Source organism: Pongo pygmaeus, chromosome 19 (assembly GCF_028885625.2).
Source record: "Pongo pygmaeus isolate AG05252 chromosome 19, NHGRI_mPonPyg2-v2.0_pri, whole genome shotgun sequence".
NCBI lineage: Eukaryota > Metazoa > Chordata > Mammalia > Primates > Hominidae > Pongo > Pongo pygmaeus.
In genome coordinates this window covers 92,769,956-92,784,508 of record NC_072392.2, presented here as the reverse complement: position 1 = coordinate 92,784,508, position 14,553 = coordinate 92,769,956, and the positions used below count along the sequence as shown (strand labels likewise).

The following is a 14,553-nucleotide window of genomic DNA, read 5'->3' as shown; positions in this document are numbered from 1 at the left end:
GCTACATACCTCCCTCACAATTCGTTCACAAGGAAATTCCTTGTGGACAAAGGACAGATGTAACTCAATGTCATACCTTTACTCTCTGAGATAAATGTATATCTGATTGCTTCCTTTGGAAAGGCTAATCAGAAACTCAAAAAAATGCAACTGTTTGTCTCTTATCTACCTGTGACCTGGAAGCCCCCTCCCATTTTGAGTTGTTTTGCCTTTCTAGACCGAAACAATGTACATCTTACATATTAGGTTGGTGCAAAAGTAATTGCGGTTTTTGCCATTAAAACTAATGTTGCCCAGGCTGGAGTGCATTAAAAGTAATGGCAAAACTGCAATTACTTTTGTACCAACCTAATATACTGATTAATGTCTTATGTCTCCCTAAAATGTATAAAGCCAAGCTGTGCCCTGACCACCTCAGGCACATGTTGTGAGGACCTCCTGAGGCTGTGTCATGGATGTGCCCTTAACCTTGGCAAAATAAACTTCCATAATTAATTGTGATTTGTCTCAGATACACTTTGGTTCACAAGTTGTATAGATAATCTAACTTAGGTCTGGCACTGGTTATAGTTAGTGCTTCAAAGACTGCTTCCCTTGTTCACAAATAAGAAGCATTGAAGATTGTCACCAAACCAAGTTCCAGCCTAGGTGAACATGTTCAGTAGGGACATTGGGTGTCTCTTCTTCTCCCAGAAGTGAGAAGTTCAACGTGCAGTGTGTGTGCTGCTTCTCAATACAGTGGAAGCCATGGGCCAGAATCAGATGTGTCCTCCTCTTTCCTGCCTGGTTCCACCCCCTGCCCTGGGCACTTGTCTTTAGGGATGAAACTTGCTCTGGTCAGAACTGCCCATTGAGCTTCAGATCCTGGTTGCACCTTGGCCCCTGGTCCCTGGCCCCTTGAGTCTGGGGGTGCCTGCACTGGCCCAGGGAGCTTCTCTCCTGAGCTTTCTGCAATCTCCCATCTCCAGCCTCAGACTTGAGACAGGGCTGGACAAGGAAGCGGAGAGGGGAAGAAAGCAGAAGTGGGGCTCAGACCCTGGGAGAGGGGACTCCACCTTTTCCTACCAGAGCCTGGTGCAGTGACAAGTGACATCTGAGAAATGACCACCAGAGATCGGGCTGCTTGGCTACTGGCAGCTCTGTTCCTCCTGAATGTCTCAGGTGGGTGGGTGGGCCCTGGACATGGAAGTAGGGACATGGAGAGAGGGCAGGAGGACAGAAGAGCACCGAGGAGCTGTCAGCAGCTGCCTCACCAGCTGAGCGCCAGGCTCCAGGGCACAGCGCAGGTGACTCATGTCCCACCGCATCCTCGACAGAGAAGGCCCTGACGGAGAGGTGCCTGTGACTGTCATTGCCACAGTTATCCAATCCGAAATGCCATCCTGATGCACCACACATACAATCATAGATGCATGCACGTGCACACACAGGCAGGCACACACACAGTGTTTTCCCAGTCCATGCCCTTCCTGTCTCCATGGAAACCCCCCTCCCCATTCCCACCTCTGCAGGGAGGGAGCTACTCACCCCTCAGTTCAGATTCCTGGGTGGACAAGGGCTGTCTGCCTGCCACTGTCTCCTCTACAACCCCAGGGTCCGAGAGGCCCTGACCCCAGATCATCCCTGACCCAGGCCCATCTGAGGAGAAGCTGGGACTTTGGCTTGTGTTTTCCAGGCTGTTTTGCTGTGGGCGGCCCCAGCACTATGCCAGACACTGCAGTGGGCATCCCTGAATGTGCAGTGTCAGTATGAGGAGGAATACAGGACTTTCAACAAATACTGGTGCAGACAACCACTTTTTCTACTATGTAACAAGACTGTAAAGGCCAGAGAGTCAGCGGAAGTGAGGAATGGCTGAGTGTCCATCAGGGACCATCCTGCAAACCTCAGCTTCACAGTGACCCTGGAGAGCCTCACAGAGGAGGATGCAGGTGGATGTTTGTGTGGGGTCAATAGACTATTGCTCCAAGAATTTCAAGATCCTGTCTTCCAAGACCTCGTCTTCCAGGTGGAGGTGTCAGTGTTCCCAGGGGAGCCCCCTTCACTCAGCACCAGGCCTGTCTGAGTCTAGGGCTGGTCATTCTGTCCCTGAAGTGAGAAATGGGACAGGAGTGTGTGAGGTTGCAGGCAGTGACTTAGGACACAGTGTCCGTGTGTGCGTGCATGGGTTTGCTCTGTGTGTGTGTGTGCATGCACAGCTGTGTGTGTGTGTGTGTGCACGCACGCACAGGTGTGAGTTGTGTTTGTGGTGTGTGTGTGTGCATGCACAGGTGTGGGGTATGTGTGTGTGCATGCACAGTTGTGTGGTGTGCTTGTGTGTGTGCACCCGTGTGTGTGTGTGTGCTGACATGCACAAAAGCACATTTGCACCTGTTGTTCGAGACTCCTCTGTGTGCCCCACCCTGAAAGTGTCTGGCCTTGTGGGGCCACCAGACTGGCTGACATTTGGGGTTGAGTGGACTTGGGTCCCATCATTCAGGGAGCACCCCACTGAGTTCCTGTCCTTACTTCCAGCCTCACTGCAGCCACTGCTATACCCAGGGCCCTGGCTCCGCAGTCACTCTAGGTCATGCTTCACAGAGTAAATGTCACCCCTCCCTCCTTGGCTGGGATGGGGTCTGCAGCCAGGTCTTCTTTCCACAGACTCTCACGTTCCCCTAGAGAGCAGGTCGACTCTTGCATCTGAAAGTGCTCATCTGGCTATGAAGGACGTGGGGATAAGGCTAGGGAGGGGCCCAGGGCCTGGTCAGGCCTGCGTGTGGCCGTGGAACATGTTGGACTCAGAGCATCTGTCCAGCATGTACTGAGTGATCGTGTCTGTGGAAATCAGAGCCGAACAGGTGATGATGAGTGGGAGACTCAAGCGAGGTTACCAAGACTGACCTGTGATGCCCCTGCAGCCCTGACTGCAGCCTCCAGTCTCAGAGCTCCACGGGCACCTCAGGTCCTCCCGTTACCTCCCAGCATGCACCTGGCCCAGCTCAACCAGACAGGACAGCCCTGATCCCAGCCCACACCCTGGGTAAGGTTCGTGCCCCCAGGACTGCCTCGTGGGCAGCCTTCCCTGTAGGCTGGGGAGAGATGGGAGGGTTGTGTCTCCCTTCTTCTGGACCCTTCTTTGCTCACTCCTCCCACACCTAATGTGAAGGTCCTACTAAGTACCAGGCGCTCCTGTCAGGATAGGGTCACAGCAGGGAACCACCCAGCCACAGTCTTGCTCTGGTGGAATTTGGGTTCTACCAGGTGGATTCACACAGTGAACAGGTCAGCACAGAGGCTGACAGACAAATACAGCAAAGTTTGATGACTGCTGGGAAGAGATATTTGTGCCTTGGGTTTGGGGAGCATGTGTGTGGGTGTTGGAGTCGCTATTTCACCGACAATGATCAGAAGAGGGTTTGTGGATTAGAGGACATGAGTGTGGAGACCTGCAGGGTTTGGGAGCAGGGCACTCTGGGGTCTGGGGGACGAGGGGTCCAGGCGGAGGGAGGAGCGAGGCAAATGTCCTGCAAGGGAGTCCTGGGACCTGGCCAGGCCAGGACAGGGGGCAAATGCTCTGGGGTCCGGTGACCCCGGCCCTCTCCCCTGCCTCCCTTGCAGCCCTGGCCCGAGTGTCATCCTGTTTGATGAGCCCAGTCCTCTGAGGAGCTGAGAGCTGAGCTGGGCCATTCGTTCATTCCTTCAACAACCATGAATTTTACAGGCTGATGTTGGCAACCAGAGGGCAGGTGCCAGTCATTTGTGAATAACATGAATAGTCCTGACCTTCTTGGGAAATGATGGCCATATGGACATCAAACTACATGACTGATTCCATGCGCCAGTGAATAACCCCCAGATGTAGAGATCTTGTGGGCGTGGTTCTCACCTGGATCCCTCCCCATCTCTATGCACCATTCTCATGGCCATGTGCTTCCTTATAGGCAGTCCTGAGACTCCAGGGATTCTCAGGCTGAAGGTCAGGGACTAATGGTCCCTTTAGAGGAGTTGTCATATACAGAGTTTGTCCTTACAGGGATTTGTGCGGCCATAGGACCTGGGTTCACAGACAGGCAGAAGGTGGAGGGCACCTGGACCTCCCCTGGGGAGATGACTCACTGCCCGTCACCGTGTCCCCACAGCCCCCTGTTCAGCAGCCCCTACGTCCTGCTCCTTGTCCTGGAGCTGCCCCTGCTCCTGAGCATGCTGGGTGCCGTCCTCTGGGTGAACAGACCTCAGAGAAGCTCTAGAAGCAGGCAGAGTTGGCCAGAGGGTGAGAACCAGTAGCATCTACTGTCCATCAAGGCCCTGCACTGCGACGAAACCCCTCTGTGGGACTGGAATGACCTCCTGACCACTCCCTCCCGGGCTGCTGTCTCCACATCTTCTAGAATTCTCTGTGAGCCTCCTTTAGCCTTTTCCCTGTGCCTGATCTGCGAGTCACACGTGAACCTGATGGACACGGACGCCCTGAGCTGTGACTCCATGTCTCATGTGAACGCCCCGCCCAGCTGAACCTCGGACTGTCACCAACACCTCTAAGTGCCTGATGCCCTCTCTGCACCTTTCCATTTCTCCAGGAGCTTGGCATTGCTTCCTTCACCATTTTCACAGGGAGGGGCAGGTCCAGGACTCCCCTGCACCTTTGCCACCATAATTGCCCATACTCCCTGGGTCCGGGAGTGCAGAATATGTGGCTGCTTCCATTTGCTGAGTGTGTCAATTCAATGATGCTTTCGAACTTCAAGAAATGACAATACATAGATTCTGGACCTATCATGCCCACTAAGTCAGACCTGGGTGAAAACTCCATTGTTCCCTGATCTCCACAGGCCTTTGCTCAGAATAGTGGGCCAAGCCCCATGCTGGGCCTCTCAGGATTGGGGTCCCTGCAGAAGAGGATCCAGGATTCCCCCAAAACCTGACAATTCCCTTCTTTATGTAGACACATCCTGGCCAGTGTCTTCTGGTCCCTCTGGGAGGGCTGGTAGAAGATTATCAGTGTGAATTGTGGAATGGTAGCCAGGCCTTTCCTTCCTCCTTCCTCAAGGGGACCTGACCTCCCCTTCATTCCAGGGCTGTGGCTTTTAACTGACTCAAGTATGGAAATTGGTTGAGGGCCGTGACTTCTTGATATGGTAGTTAACTGAGTCTTTTGCTCACTAGTGTAGACCATGTCTGCTTATACAGACAAAGGAAGACGTTATCAGCTGACCATTGTTTCAGTTCCAGGGATGCCACACCCAAGACCCCTATAAGGCAGATGATTCCCATGAGTCCACCAGGTCAAGGAGGGCCACGCCTGGGGGTCCTCACCTATTTTTCCATTCAGCAGGTACTTATGGGAGCTTCTGGTGTATCAGACACTGACCTGGCATTGGAGTCCAGCCGTGAACACCCAGGCAAGGAGCCCTGTTTTCATTGAGCTCACGTTCCAGGTTGGGGATAGAAATGATAAACAGATGCAAAAATAGACGCATAAATTCCAGAAGAAATATGAGAGTCAGAGATGAAAAGAGTCACGGAATAAAATAAGAGAAGTGGGGTGACTGCTGTGCAGGAGCTGAGGGGGACTGTGGTGCAGCCCCTCTAATAGGCGCTGAGCAAGCAGGGATCAGGAGAAAGGAGGGAGTGAGCACCAGGATGCCTGGAGGAGGACCCCTGAGGCAGAGAGAGCAGGTGCACTTGTCCTACCAGGGGCAGACACCTCCCTGGGTCAGGTGGCTCCAGGGCCTCCAGACAGCATTTCCTGTCTCTTCCCCAGCCTGGGCAGGAAATGGTGCACCAACTTTGGACGACTAAGTCCTCTGAGGCAGTGGTACATCAGGACGTCATGCATCCATTCACCCATTCATCCTTTCAACAGCCAGTTTGTTAAACTGCACTTGGCAGACCCTGGAGTGACAGTGGGCACAGCTGTGAACGAGACAAGAGGCTGCACCTGCTCTCAAGGGGCGGCCAGTCTAGATGGGAGCAGACATTGACCTGCCAACAGAAAGACTGAGGAAGATGAGAGGGAAGTGTGAAATGGATCATGAGGACCCCTAAAAAGGGAGCCACCATAACCTGGGAAGGTCAAGGAACATGCAGGCAACCCTGTCGGCTGGAGCCAGGCAGAGGAGTGGCAGGTTGAGGGTCTGGACAAAGGCCTGAGTGGGGAGGGCGGCAGCACCGGGGTGAACCTGGATCCAGGAGGCTGGAGACACCTACCAGGTGCTGGGAGGCTGCCAGGACCTGTGTGCAGAGGCCAGGTCAGGTGGGTGCCATCCTGTGACAGCAGGAGCCATTGGGAGTTCAGTAGCGCCTCCCCAGGGCCACGTGTGTGTGTCAGGGATCACGTTGCTGATTCTGTGGAGAATGAAAGGGGTGGGTATGAGCAGAAGGGGAGACCAGGTCAGCCCATGGCAGAGTTGGGACACTTCAAAGCCAGGCCCAGGCCAGACCTGAACACTGGGCTAATTGGAAGCCCTGGGATTGCACTGGGCTGGAGACAGTCCCATGATGTGAGTCTGGGGGCATCAACACCAATGACCCCAGTGCATGCTGTGTCCCTGAGAGTGTAAATGGAGGGAGGACAGGGCAGGTCGAGGGTGCAGGGACCCCTTCATCGTGCCAGGTTTGCCCAGACTCCCGTCACTCTCCACTCGGCCTCATGGCTGTGTGCACACACTGGTGCTATTGGGCGTGATAGGAAGAAAGGAACGGAAATCTGTAGGAGGGTTGGGAGAGTCAAGGAATATGTTTAAAGCACGAGAAGGTGGAGAAGGGGTGATGCCCCCCAGGACAGGCAGGAGGCAAATCCTGTGTCTGACCTGCCTCTTTGCCCTTTCCAGGGTAGAGACACCCTGAGCCCATCACATCAGGAGAACCAGCCATGCTGAGTGTGGACAGACCTGGGTTCCCGCTTCCTGGGAAGGCCTGTCCCCCATGACTGCTCCCTGGGGAGGCACCTGGCCATCACAGTGGACCCAGGATAGACACCAGCAGCCGCTGCTCATGACAAAGTGTCCTCTCAGTCACCAAACCCCCCTCCGTGTGCCCTGGGGTGTGTGCTGGCTCAGTCGCAGCCTCACATCCTCCACAAAGTCCCACTTCAGCATCTTCACATGTCTGAACTCTCTCTCTATTTTCAGTTCTCTGCCCTGATTCTCACTGGGGCATGGATTTCGGCAAGAAGACAAGATGGAAAAGGAGGGTCTCGGGTGGGTGATGCCGCTCTGTGTGTAGGTCTGGGGACAGGGGCACAAGAAGAAAACTCCCCAAGCCTGTGGGATTTTAACCTGGTTGGGGACTCAGCACCAAAAAGGGACATGCAGATGGTGTCTGGGTTCATAGCGCTAACTTCTGAGGCCAGAAGAAGAGCTGGGGGTCTTAGGGGCAGAGCTCTCTGCGGGGACCTAGCTGAAGATTAAGGGACACAGCCTTTCTCTGGTCACCTCCAAGGCTAAAGAAGGTGGCAGATTTAGCCTCCAACCACAAGATTGTCCATCCTGACCAGGAAGTGACATGTCACAGAGGGTGGGGCAGCCCACGTGGTAGGAAATGGCCCGGCTTGGCTCTGCCTTCTGCGGTGTGAGTAACACACTGAAGCCAGAAGCTGTGGGCTGTGGGGAAGTGGCTGCATTCCCACCCAAGGGAACCTGGACTTTGCCAGACTTTGGGGTTGAGAGGAGCCACTAGCACCATCCCAGAGCTGTCAGCACTGGCCTCAGCCTAGGCGGCTCCCTCCCTGAGCTTCCTGCACCCTGACCCTCTCCAGCCTCAGACCTGAGACAGGACTGGACAAGGAAGCAGAGAGCAGAAGAAAAGCAGAAGCGAAGCTCAGATCTGCTGGGAGGAGACTACATTTTGTCCCCTCCTGGGGTCTTGCACAGTGGCAGGTGACATTCGTGTTACAGGAATGACTGCCAGGGCCTGGGCCTCGTGGCGGCCTTCAGCTCTGCTCCTCCTGCTTGTCCCAGGTGAGTGGGCCGGCCCTGGACTCGGGGAGCTCTGTCCTGAGTGGGAGAGGGCAGGGAGGGGTGCAGGCGCTGGAGTAGCGGTCACAGAGGGGAGCAGGGGCAGGGAAAGGGGAGGAGGGCAGAGGAGCAACCAGGAGCGGTCAGCAGCCGCCTCACCAGGGGACAGCAGGCCGCAGGGCACAGCATGGGGGAGGCCTATTCCTCTGTGCCCGAGACAGGAAGCCCTGGTGGGAGGCGATGCTGGGACTGTCATTGCCAAAGTTATCCAATCACAAATTTTATCTGGGACGATCACACACACAGTCACACTCACACGCACACACAGTCACACTCACACGCACACACACATGCACACACAGTCACACTCACACGCACAGTCACACTCATACAGTGTCACACTCAGTCACACAGTTACACTCACATGCACACACAATCACACATGCACACACTGTCACACAGTCATACTCACGTGCACACACAGTCACTCACACACAGTCACACACAGTCACACTCAGTCACACACAGTCACACAGTCACACTCACAGACACAGTCACACACAGTCACACACAGTCACACTCACACGCACACACAGTCACACTCACGCACACACAGTCACAGTCACACTCACATGCACAGTCACACTCACACAGTGTCACACTCAGTCAAGACAGTTACACTCACACAATCACACATGCACACACAGTCACACTCACAGTCACACACAGTCACACTCACACACAGTGTGACACTCAGTCAGACAGTTACACTCACATGCACACACAATCACATGCACACACTGTCAGTCATACATGCACACACAGTCACTCACACAGTCACAGTTACACTCGCACATGCAGTCACACACACAGTCACACAGTCACAGTCACACTCGCACAGTCACACACAGTCACACTCTCACACAGTCACACTCACACAGTCACACTCAGTCACACTCACATGCACAGTCACACAGTGTCACACTCAGTCAAGACAGTTACACTCACATACACACAATCACACATGCACACACAGTCACACACACAGTCACACTCACATGCACACAGTCACACTCGCACATGCACACAGTCACACTCACACAGTCGCACACAGTCACACTCGCACATGCAGTCACACTCACACACAGTCACACACACACAGTCACACACAGTCACACATGCACACACAGTCACACAAAGTCACACTCACACAGTCACACAGTCACACTCACAGTCACACACAGTCACACTCACACAGTCACACACACATGCACACACAGTCACACACAGTCACACTCACATGCACACACAGGCCTGCACACACCCAGTGTTTCCCTAGCCTGGCCTTTCCAGTCTCCATGGAAACTTCCCATGCCCTTCCCACCTCTGCCCAGAGGGAGCCTCCCACCCTCAGTCCCTGTTCCTGGGTGGACAAAGCCTGCCTGCCTGCCATTGCCTTCTTCACACCCCCAGGGTCCATGAGGGCCTGACACCGGGGCACCCCTGACCAGGACCCTCTGGTAAGGAGACAGGATTTTGGCTTGTATTTTTCAGGCTGTTTTCCTCTGAGTGGCCCCAGCACCGTGGCGGGCCCCGTGGGGGGATCCCTGAGTGTGCAGTGTTACTATGAGGAGGAACACAGGACTCGCAACAAATTCTGGTGCAGACCACCACAGATTCTCCGATGTGACAAGATTGTGGAGACCGAAGGGCCAGCAGGAAAAAGGAACGGCCGAGTGTCCATCAGGGACAGTCCTGCAAACCTCAGCTTCACAGTGACCCTGGAGAATCTCACGGAGGAGGATGCAGGCACCTACTGGTGTGGGGTGGATACACCGTTGCTCCGAGACTTTCATGATCCCGTTGTCGAGGTTGAGGTGTCCGTGTTCCCAGGTGAGCCCCTCCTTTTCTCAGCACCAGGCCTGCCTGAATCTAGGGCTATTCATTCTGTCCCTGAAGAAAGAAGTGGAACAGGAGGGTGTGAGCCTGGAGGTTGGTGACTCAGGACACTGTGTGCCAATGTGCGTGGAAGAGTGTGAGTGTATCTTTGTGTATGGGTGCCTGCATAGGAGTGTGGTGTGGTTTGTGTGTGTGTGCACCTGCATGTGTGTTGGGAGGGTGGGCACCCACAAAAGCACCCTGGCCCTGTGGCTGGAGACCCCCCCCCCGCTGTGTGCCCTCCCTCACAGCCTCAGGCCTGAAACTTTCCTGGGTGGGGTCTGTGAGGCCACCCCTGACTCTGGGGTCCTTGCTACCTCCCTGTACTGACAAGGGCTGGGTCCATACTGAAGGGCGCCCACTGTCCCGCCTGGGTCTGACTCGCTCTTCCCCACGGGGAATGGGACCCCCCCCATCACTGGCTCTTCTCACTCAAGGCTGCCCCTGCCCTGGGGACTGCATGGATGCCGCCCTGTCTGGAGGGTCCTGAGGCCGCAGCCTCACAGTCCTGTCGTGGGAGCTCCTGCAGCAGTCACTGGAGGACACAGGAAGGAGCCCCAGAGCCCTGGGTGGGGTTCCCATGCTCCTGGGAACTGCATCCTGCCCCCGAGGCTGACCTCTGTGTCCCCCTTATTCTCTGGCACCTTTTACCACAGGAGGGAACCCAGGGAAACCCCAGAAATTGCCCCCTCAGGCAGAGGGACCTGCGGATGGAAATGAGCTCTGAGACTGGCATGGACCTGAGGGCCCTTCCCCCTACCGCAGATCATTCTTCCCTCAAAGTCCCCCTCCTGTCTCTCGAGACACAAACCCAGTGGCCTCAGTGCGGTTGCTTTTCCATCATTTTCTTCTGACAACATCCCAGGTTCCTCGGAGCATCTTCTTGTTCTCCATTTCCTGGGGGGGGATGCGTCTCTCCTGTGCCCTTTGTGCCTTCCTATCTAGCAGTGAGGAAGTAAGATCCTAACTGAGGGTGCCGGGGAGAGGAGGAAAGGGCCCTTATCCAGCTGTCTTCACCGCGGGCCACCTCCCAGGCTTCACCGGGCATCCCCTCTCTAGATCTTTCTTCCTAGGCATTCCCTCCTGCTGAGAGGATGGTCCAATGGCCTCGTGGGGCCGCGGCATGGCTGCCATTTGGGGCTGAGTGGACTCGGGTCCCATCATTCAGGGAGGACCCCGCTGACTTCCTGTCCTCACTTCCAGCTTCTCTCCAGCCACTGCTGTGCCCAGGGCCCTGGCTCCGCAGTGACTCTGGGTCACCCTTCACAGAGTAAACATCACCCCATTCTCCCAGGTCACCCTGTCCCTCCCTGGCTGGGGGGGAACCTGGAGACCCGTGCCTTTGCCACAGGTGAGTAGGGCAGCTCTCACATCTGAAATAGTGTCCTGGCTCTGCAGTACCTAGGGATGGGACAAGGAGAGGCCCAGGACCCTGGTCAGGCCTGGGTGTGGCCGTGGGGCATATTGGATGCAGGGCATCTGTCCAGCACATCATTGGTGACCTTGTCTGTGAAAATTGGAGCAGAACAGGTGAGAGTAAGTGGGAGACCCATGTGACGTCATCAAGGTTGACCTGTGTTTCACCCACAGCCGGGACAACCACAGCCTCCAGCCCCCAGAGCTCCATGGACACCTCAGGTCCTCCCACGCAGCTGCCCGTGCACACCTGGCACAGCGTGACCAGAAAGGACAGCCCCAAACCCAGTCCACACCCTGGGTAAGGTGCCTGCACATAGGACTGGGCCACGTGGGCGGCCTCTCCACTGCGTGTGATGTTTAGGGGACTCGGGTCTCCCTTCTTCTAGTCCCTTCTTTGTTCGCACCTCCCACACCAAATGTGAAGGTTCTATTAAGTGTCAGGCGCTCCTTTTGGGATTGGGTCACAGCAGGGAACCACACAGCCACTGTCCTGCCCTGGTGGAAGTTGAGTTCTACTGTGTGGATTCACGCATTGAGCAAGTCAGCACAGAGGCTGATGTACAAATACAGCAAAGGGTAATGAATGCTGGGATGAGATATTTGTCTCTTGGGTTTGGGGAGAGCTTGTGTAGGTGTTGGAGTTGCTATTTCACTGACAATGATCAGAAGAGGGTTTGAGAATTAGAGGACATGAGCATGGAGACCTCAAGGGTTGGGGGCTGGGCACTCTGGGGTCTGGAGGAAGAAGGGTCCAGGTGGAGGGAGGAGCGAGGCAAATGTCCTGCGAGGAGCCTTGGGACCTGGCCAGGCCAGGGAAAGGGGCAGATGCTCTGGGGTCCGGTGGCCCCAGTCCTCTCCCCTGCCTCCCTCACAGCCCTGGCCAGTTTCATCCTGTTTGATAAGCCCAGTCTTCTGAGGAGCCGAGAGCTGAGCTGTCCCTTCATTAATTCCTTCAACAACCACTGAAGTTGTAGGGCATATTTTTGGAGACTCAGGGTAGGCACCAGGTACTCACTGTGAATGAAACAAATGGTCTCTGCTCTCCTGGAAATGCTGTGTACAGGAGAGGTGACATCAAACAAATAACGCTTTGTGAATTCCGGGACCCCAGCTGAGTAACCCTCCATGGGGAGCACAGAGGTAGACAGCTGCATTCTGGACACAGACCCTGCCTGGATCCCTGGCATGACCTCACGTCCTCTCATGGTCCTGCCCTTCCTGTGTCACAGTCCTCAGGTCAAGGGCAAATCTGAGGCTGAGGGTTAGGGGCCGTGATGCTGAGATGGGATGGACTGTCCAGGGGGGTGCTTATGTGGTTGGCTGTGGTCACAGGATTGGGACACAAGGGTCGGGGGATGGTGGAGGGCACCTGGGCCTCCCCTGGGGAGGTGACTCACTGCCCATCACCGTGTCCCCACAGCTCCCTGTTCAGCAATGTCCGCTTCCTGCTCCTGGTCCTCCTGGAGCTGCCCCTGCTCCTGAGCATGCTGGGTGCCGTCCTCTGGGTGAACAGACCTCAGAGAAGCTCTAGAAGCAGGCAGAGTTGGCCCAAGGGTGAGAACCAGTAGCATCTGCTGTCCATCAAGGCCCTGCGCTGCAACAGAGCCCCTCTGTGGGACTGGAATGACCTCCTGACCACTCCCTCCCGGGCTGCTCTCCCCACATCTCCTGGAATCCTTTGTGAGCCTCCTTCAGCCTTTTCCCTGTGCCCGATCCTCATGTGTCACACATGAACCTGATGGACACGGACGCCCTGAGCTGTGACTCCACGTCTCACGTGCACACCCCAGCCAGCTAAGCCTCGGGCCGTCAGCAATACCTCTGAGTGCCCGGATGCCCTCCCTGCACCCTTCCATTTCTCCAGGAGCCTGGCATTGCTTCCTCCACCGTTTTCACAGGGAGAAGCAGGTCCAGGACTCCCCTGCACCTTTGCCACCATAATGGCCCACACTCCCTGGGTCCAGGAGTGTAGAATATGCAGCTGCTTCCATTTGCTGAGTGTGTCGATTCAATGATGCTTTCAAACTTTAATAAATGACAATATGTAGGTTTGGGACGTATCGGGCCCACTCAGTCAGACCTGAGTGAGAAATCCACTGTTCCCTGATTTCCACAGGCCTTTGCTGAGAATAGTGGACCAAGCCCCATGTTAGGCGTCTCAGAATGGGGGTCCCTGCAGAAAAGGATCCAGGATTTCCCCCAAAGCCTGACTATTCCCTCCTTCAGGTAGACACATCCTGGCCAGTGTTTTTAGGTCCCTCTGGGAGAGCTGGTAGAAGATTCTCAGTGTGAACTGTGGTGGCATAGCCAGGCCTAACCTTCTTCCTTTTTCAAGGGGACCTGACCTCTCCTTCATTCCAGGGCTGTGGGTTTTAACTGGTGCAAATTTGGAAATGGATTGAGGGCTATGACTCCTTGATGTGGTAGTTAAGTGAGTCTTTTGCTCAGTAGTGTAGACCATGTCTGTCTATACAGACGAAAGAAGATGTTATCATTTCCCACCACTTCAGTTCCAGGGTCGCCATGATGACCTGGCCAACACCAAGACCCCTGTGAGGCAGATGATTCCCATGAGTCCTCCTGGTCAAGGAGGGCCTCGCCTGGGTGTTCTTACCCTTTTTTCCATTCAGCAGATACTTATGGGAGCTTCTGGTGTATCAGACACTGACCTGGCATTGGAGTCCAGCCGTGAACACCCAGGCAAGGAGCTCTGTTTACATTGAGCCCATATTCCAGGTGGGGGATAGAAATGATAAACAAATGCAAAAATATATGAATAAGTTCCAGAGGTAATGTAAAAGACAGAGGTGAAAAGAGCCACGGAGCAAAATAAGAGAAGTGGGGTGACTGCTTTGCAGGAGTGGAGGGGTCTGTGATGAAGCTCCTCTAATAGGTGATGAGCAAGCAGGGATCAGGAGAAAGGAGGGGGTGAGCGCCAGGATCCCTGGAGGAGGAGCCCTGAGGCAGAGAGAACAGCAGGTGCATGTGTCCTGCCAGGGGGGCATCTTAGACTTGGATCTGGAAAACACAGGAAGCAGATCCCTCTCTGGATCTAATGGCTCCAGGGCCTGCAGATAGCATTCTCTGTCTCCTCCCCAGCCTGAGCCGGATATGGCACACCAGCATCAGACAATTAAGTTGTCTGAAGGCAGGTAAGACTTGAGAGAGTCATACATTCATTCATTCAACAGGCAATTTGTTGACTTGCCCTTGGCAGACCCTAGGATGGTAGCAAGTCACAGCTGTGACCAAGACAAGA

General features: G+C 55.0%; 1 protein-coding gene across 1 annotated transcript; it reads left to right on the top strand.

Moving 5' to 3' along the window:
* The first annotated feature begins 7,546 nt into the window (after positions 1-7,546).
* CD300C (CD300c molecule) lies at positions 7,547-13,392 on the top strand. Its single transcript, XM_054458585.2, has 4 exons — positions 7,547-7,940; positions 9,492-9,830; positions 11,466-11,592; positions 12,715-13,392. Exons 1-4 carry the CDS (start codon positions 7,880-7,882, stop codon positions 12,860-12,862), a joined length of 675 nt encoding a protein of 224 aa, XP_054314560.2. The 5' UTR covers positions 7,547-7,879; the 3' UTR covers positions 12,863-13,392.
* The last annotated feature ends 1,161 nt before the right edge of the window (positions 13,393-14,553 follow it).

Bases quoted from the DNA above. Each gene is read 5' to 3' on its own strand.
- CD300C (XM_054458585.2), top strand. From the start codon at position 7,880: ATGACTGCCAGGGCCTGGGCCTCGTGGCGGCCTTCAGCTCTGCTCCTC. The intron at 7,941-9,491 runs GTGAGTGGGCCG...TGTATTTTTCAG, and splicing joins GCTCCTCCTGCTTGTCCCAG to GCTGTTTTCCTCTGAGTGGC. The intron at 9,831-11,465 runs GTGAGCCCCTCC...TTTCACCCACAG, and splicing joins TGAGGTGTCCGTGTTCCCAG to CCGGGACAACCACAGCCTCC.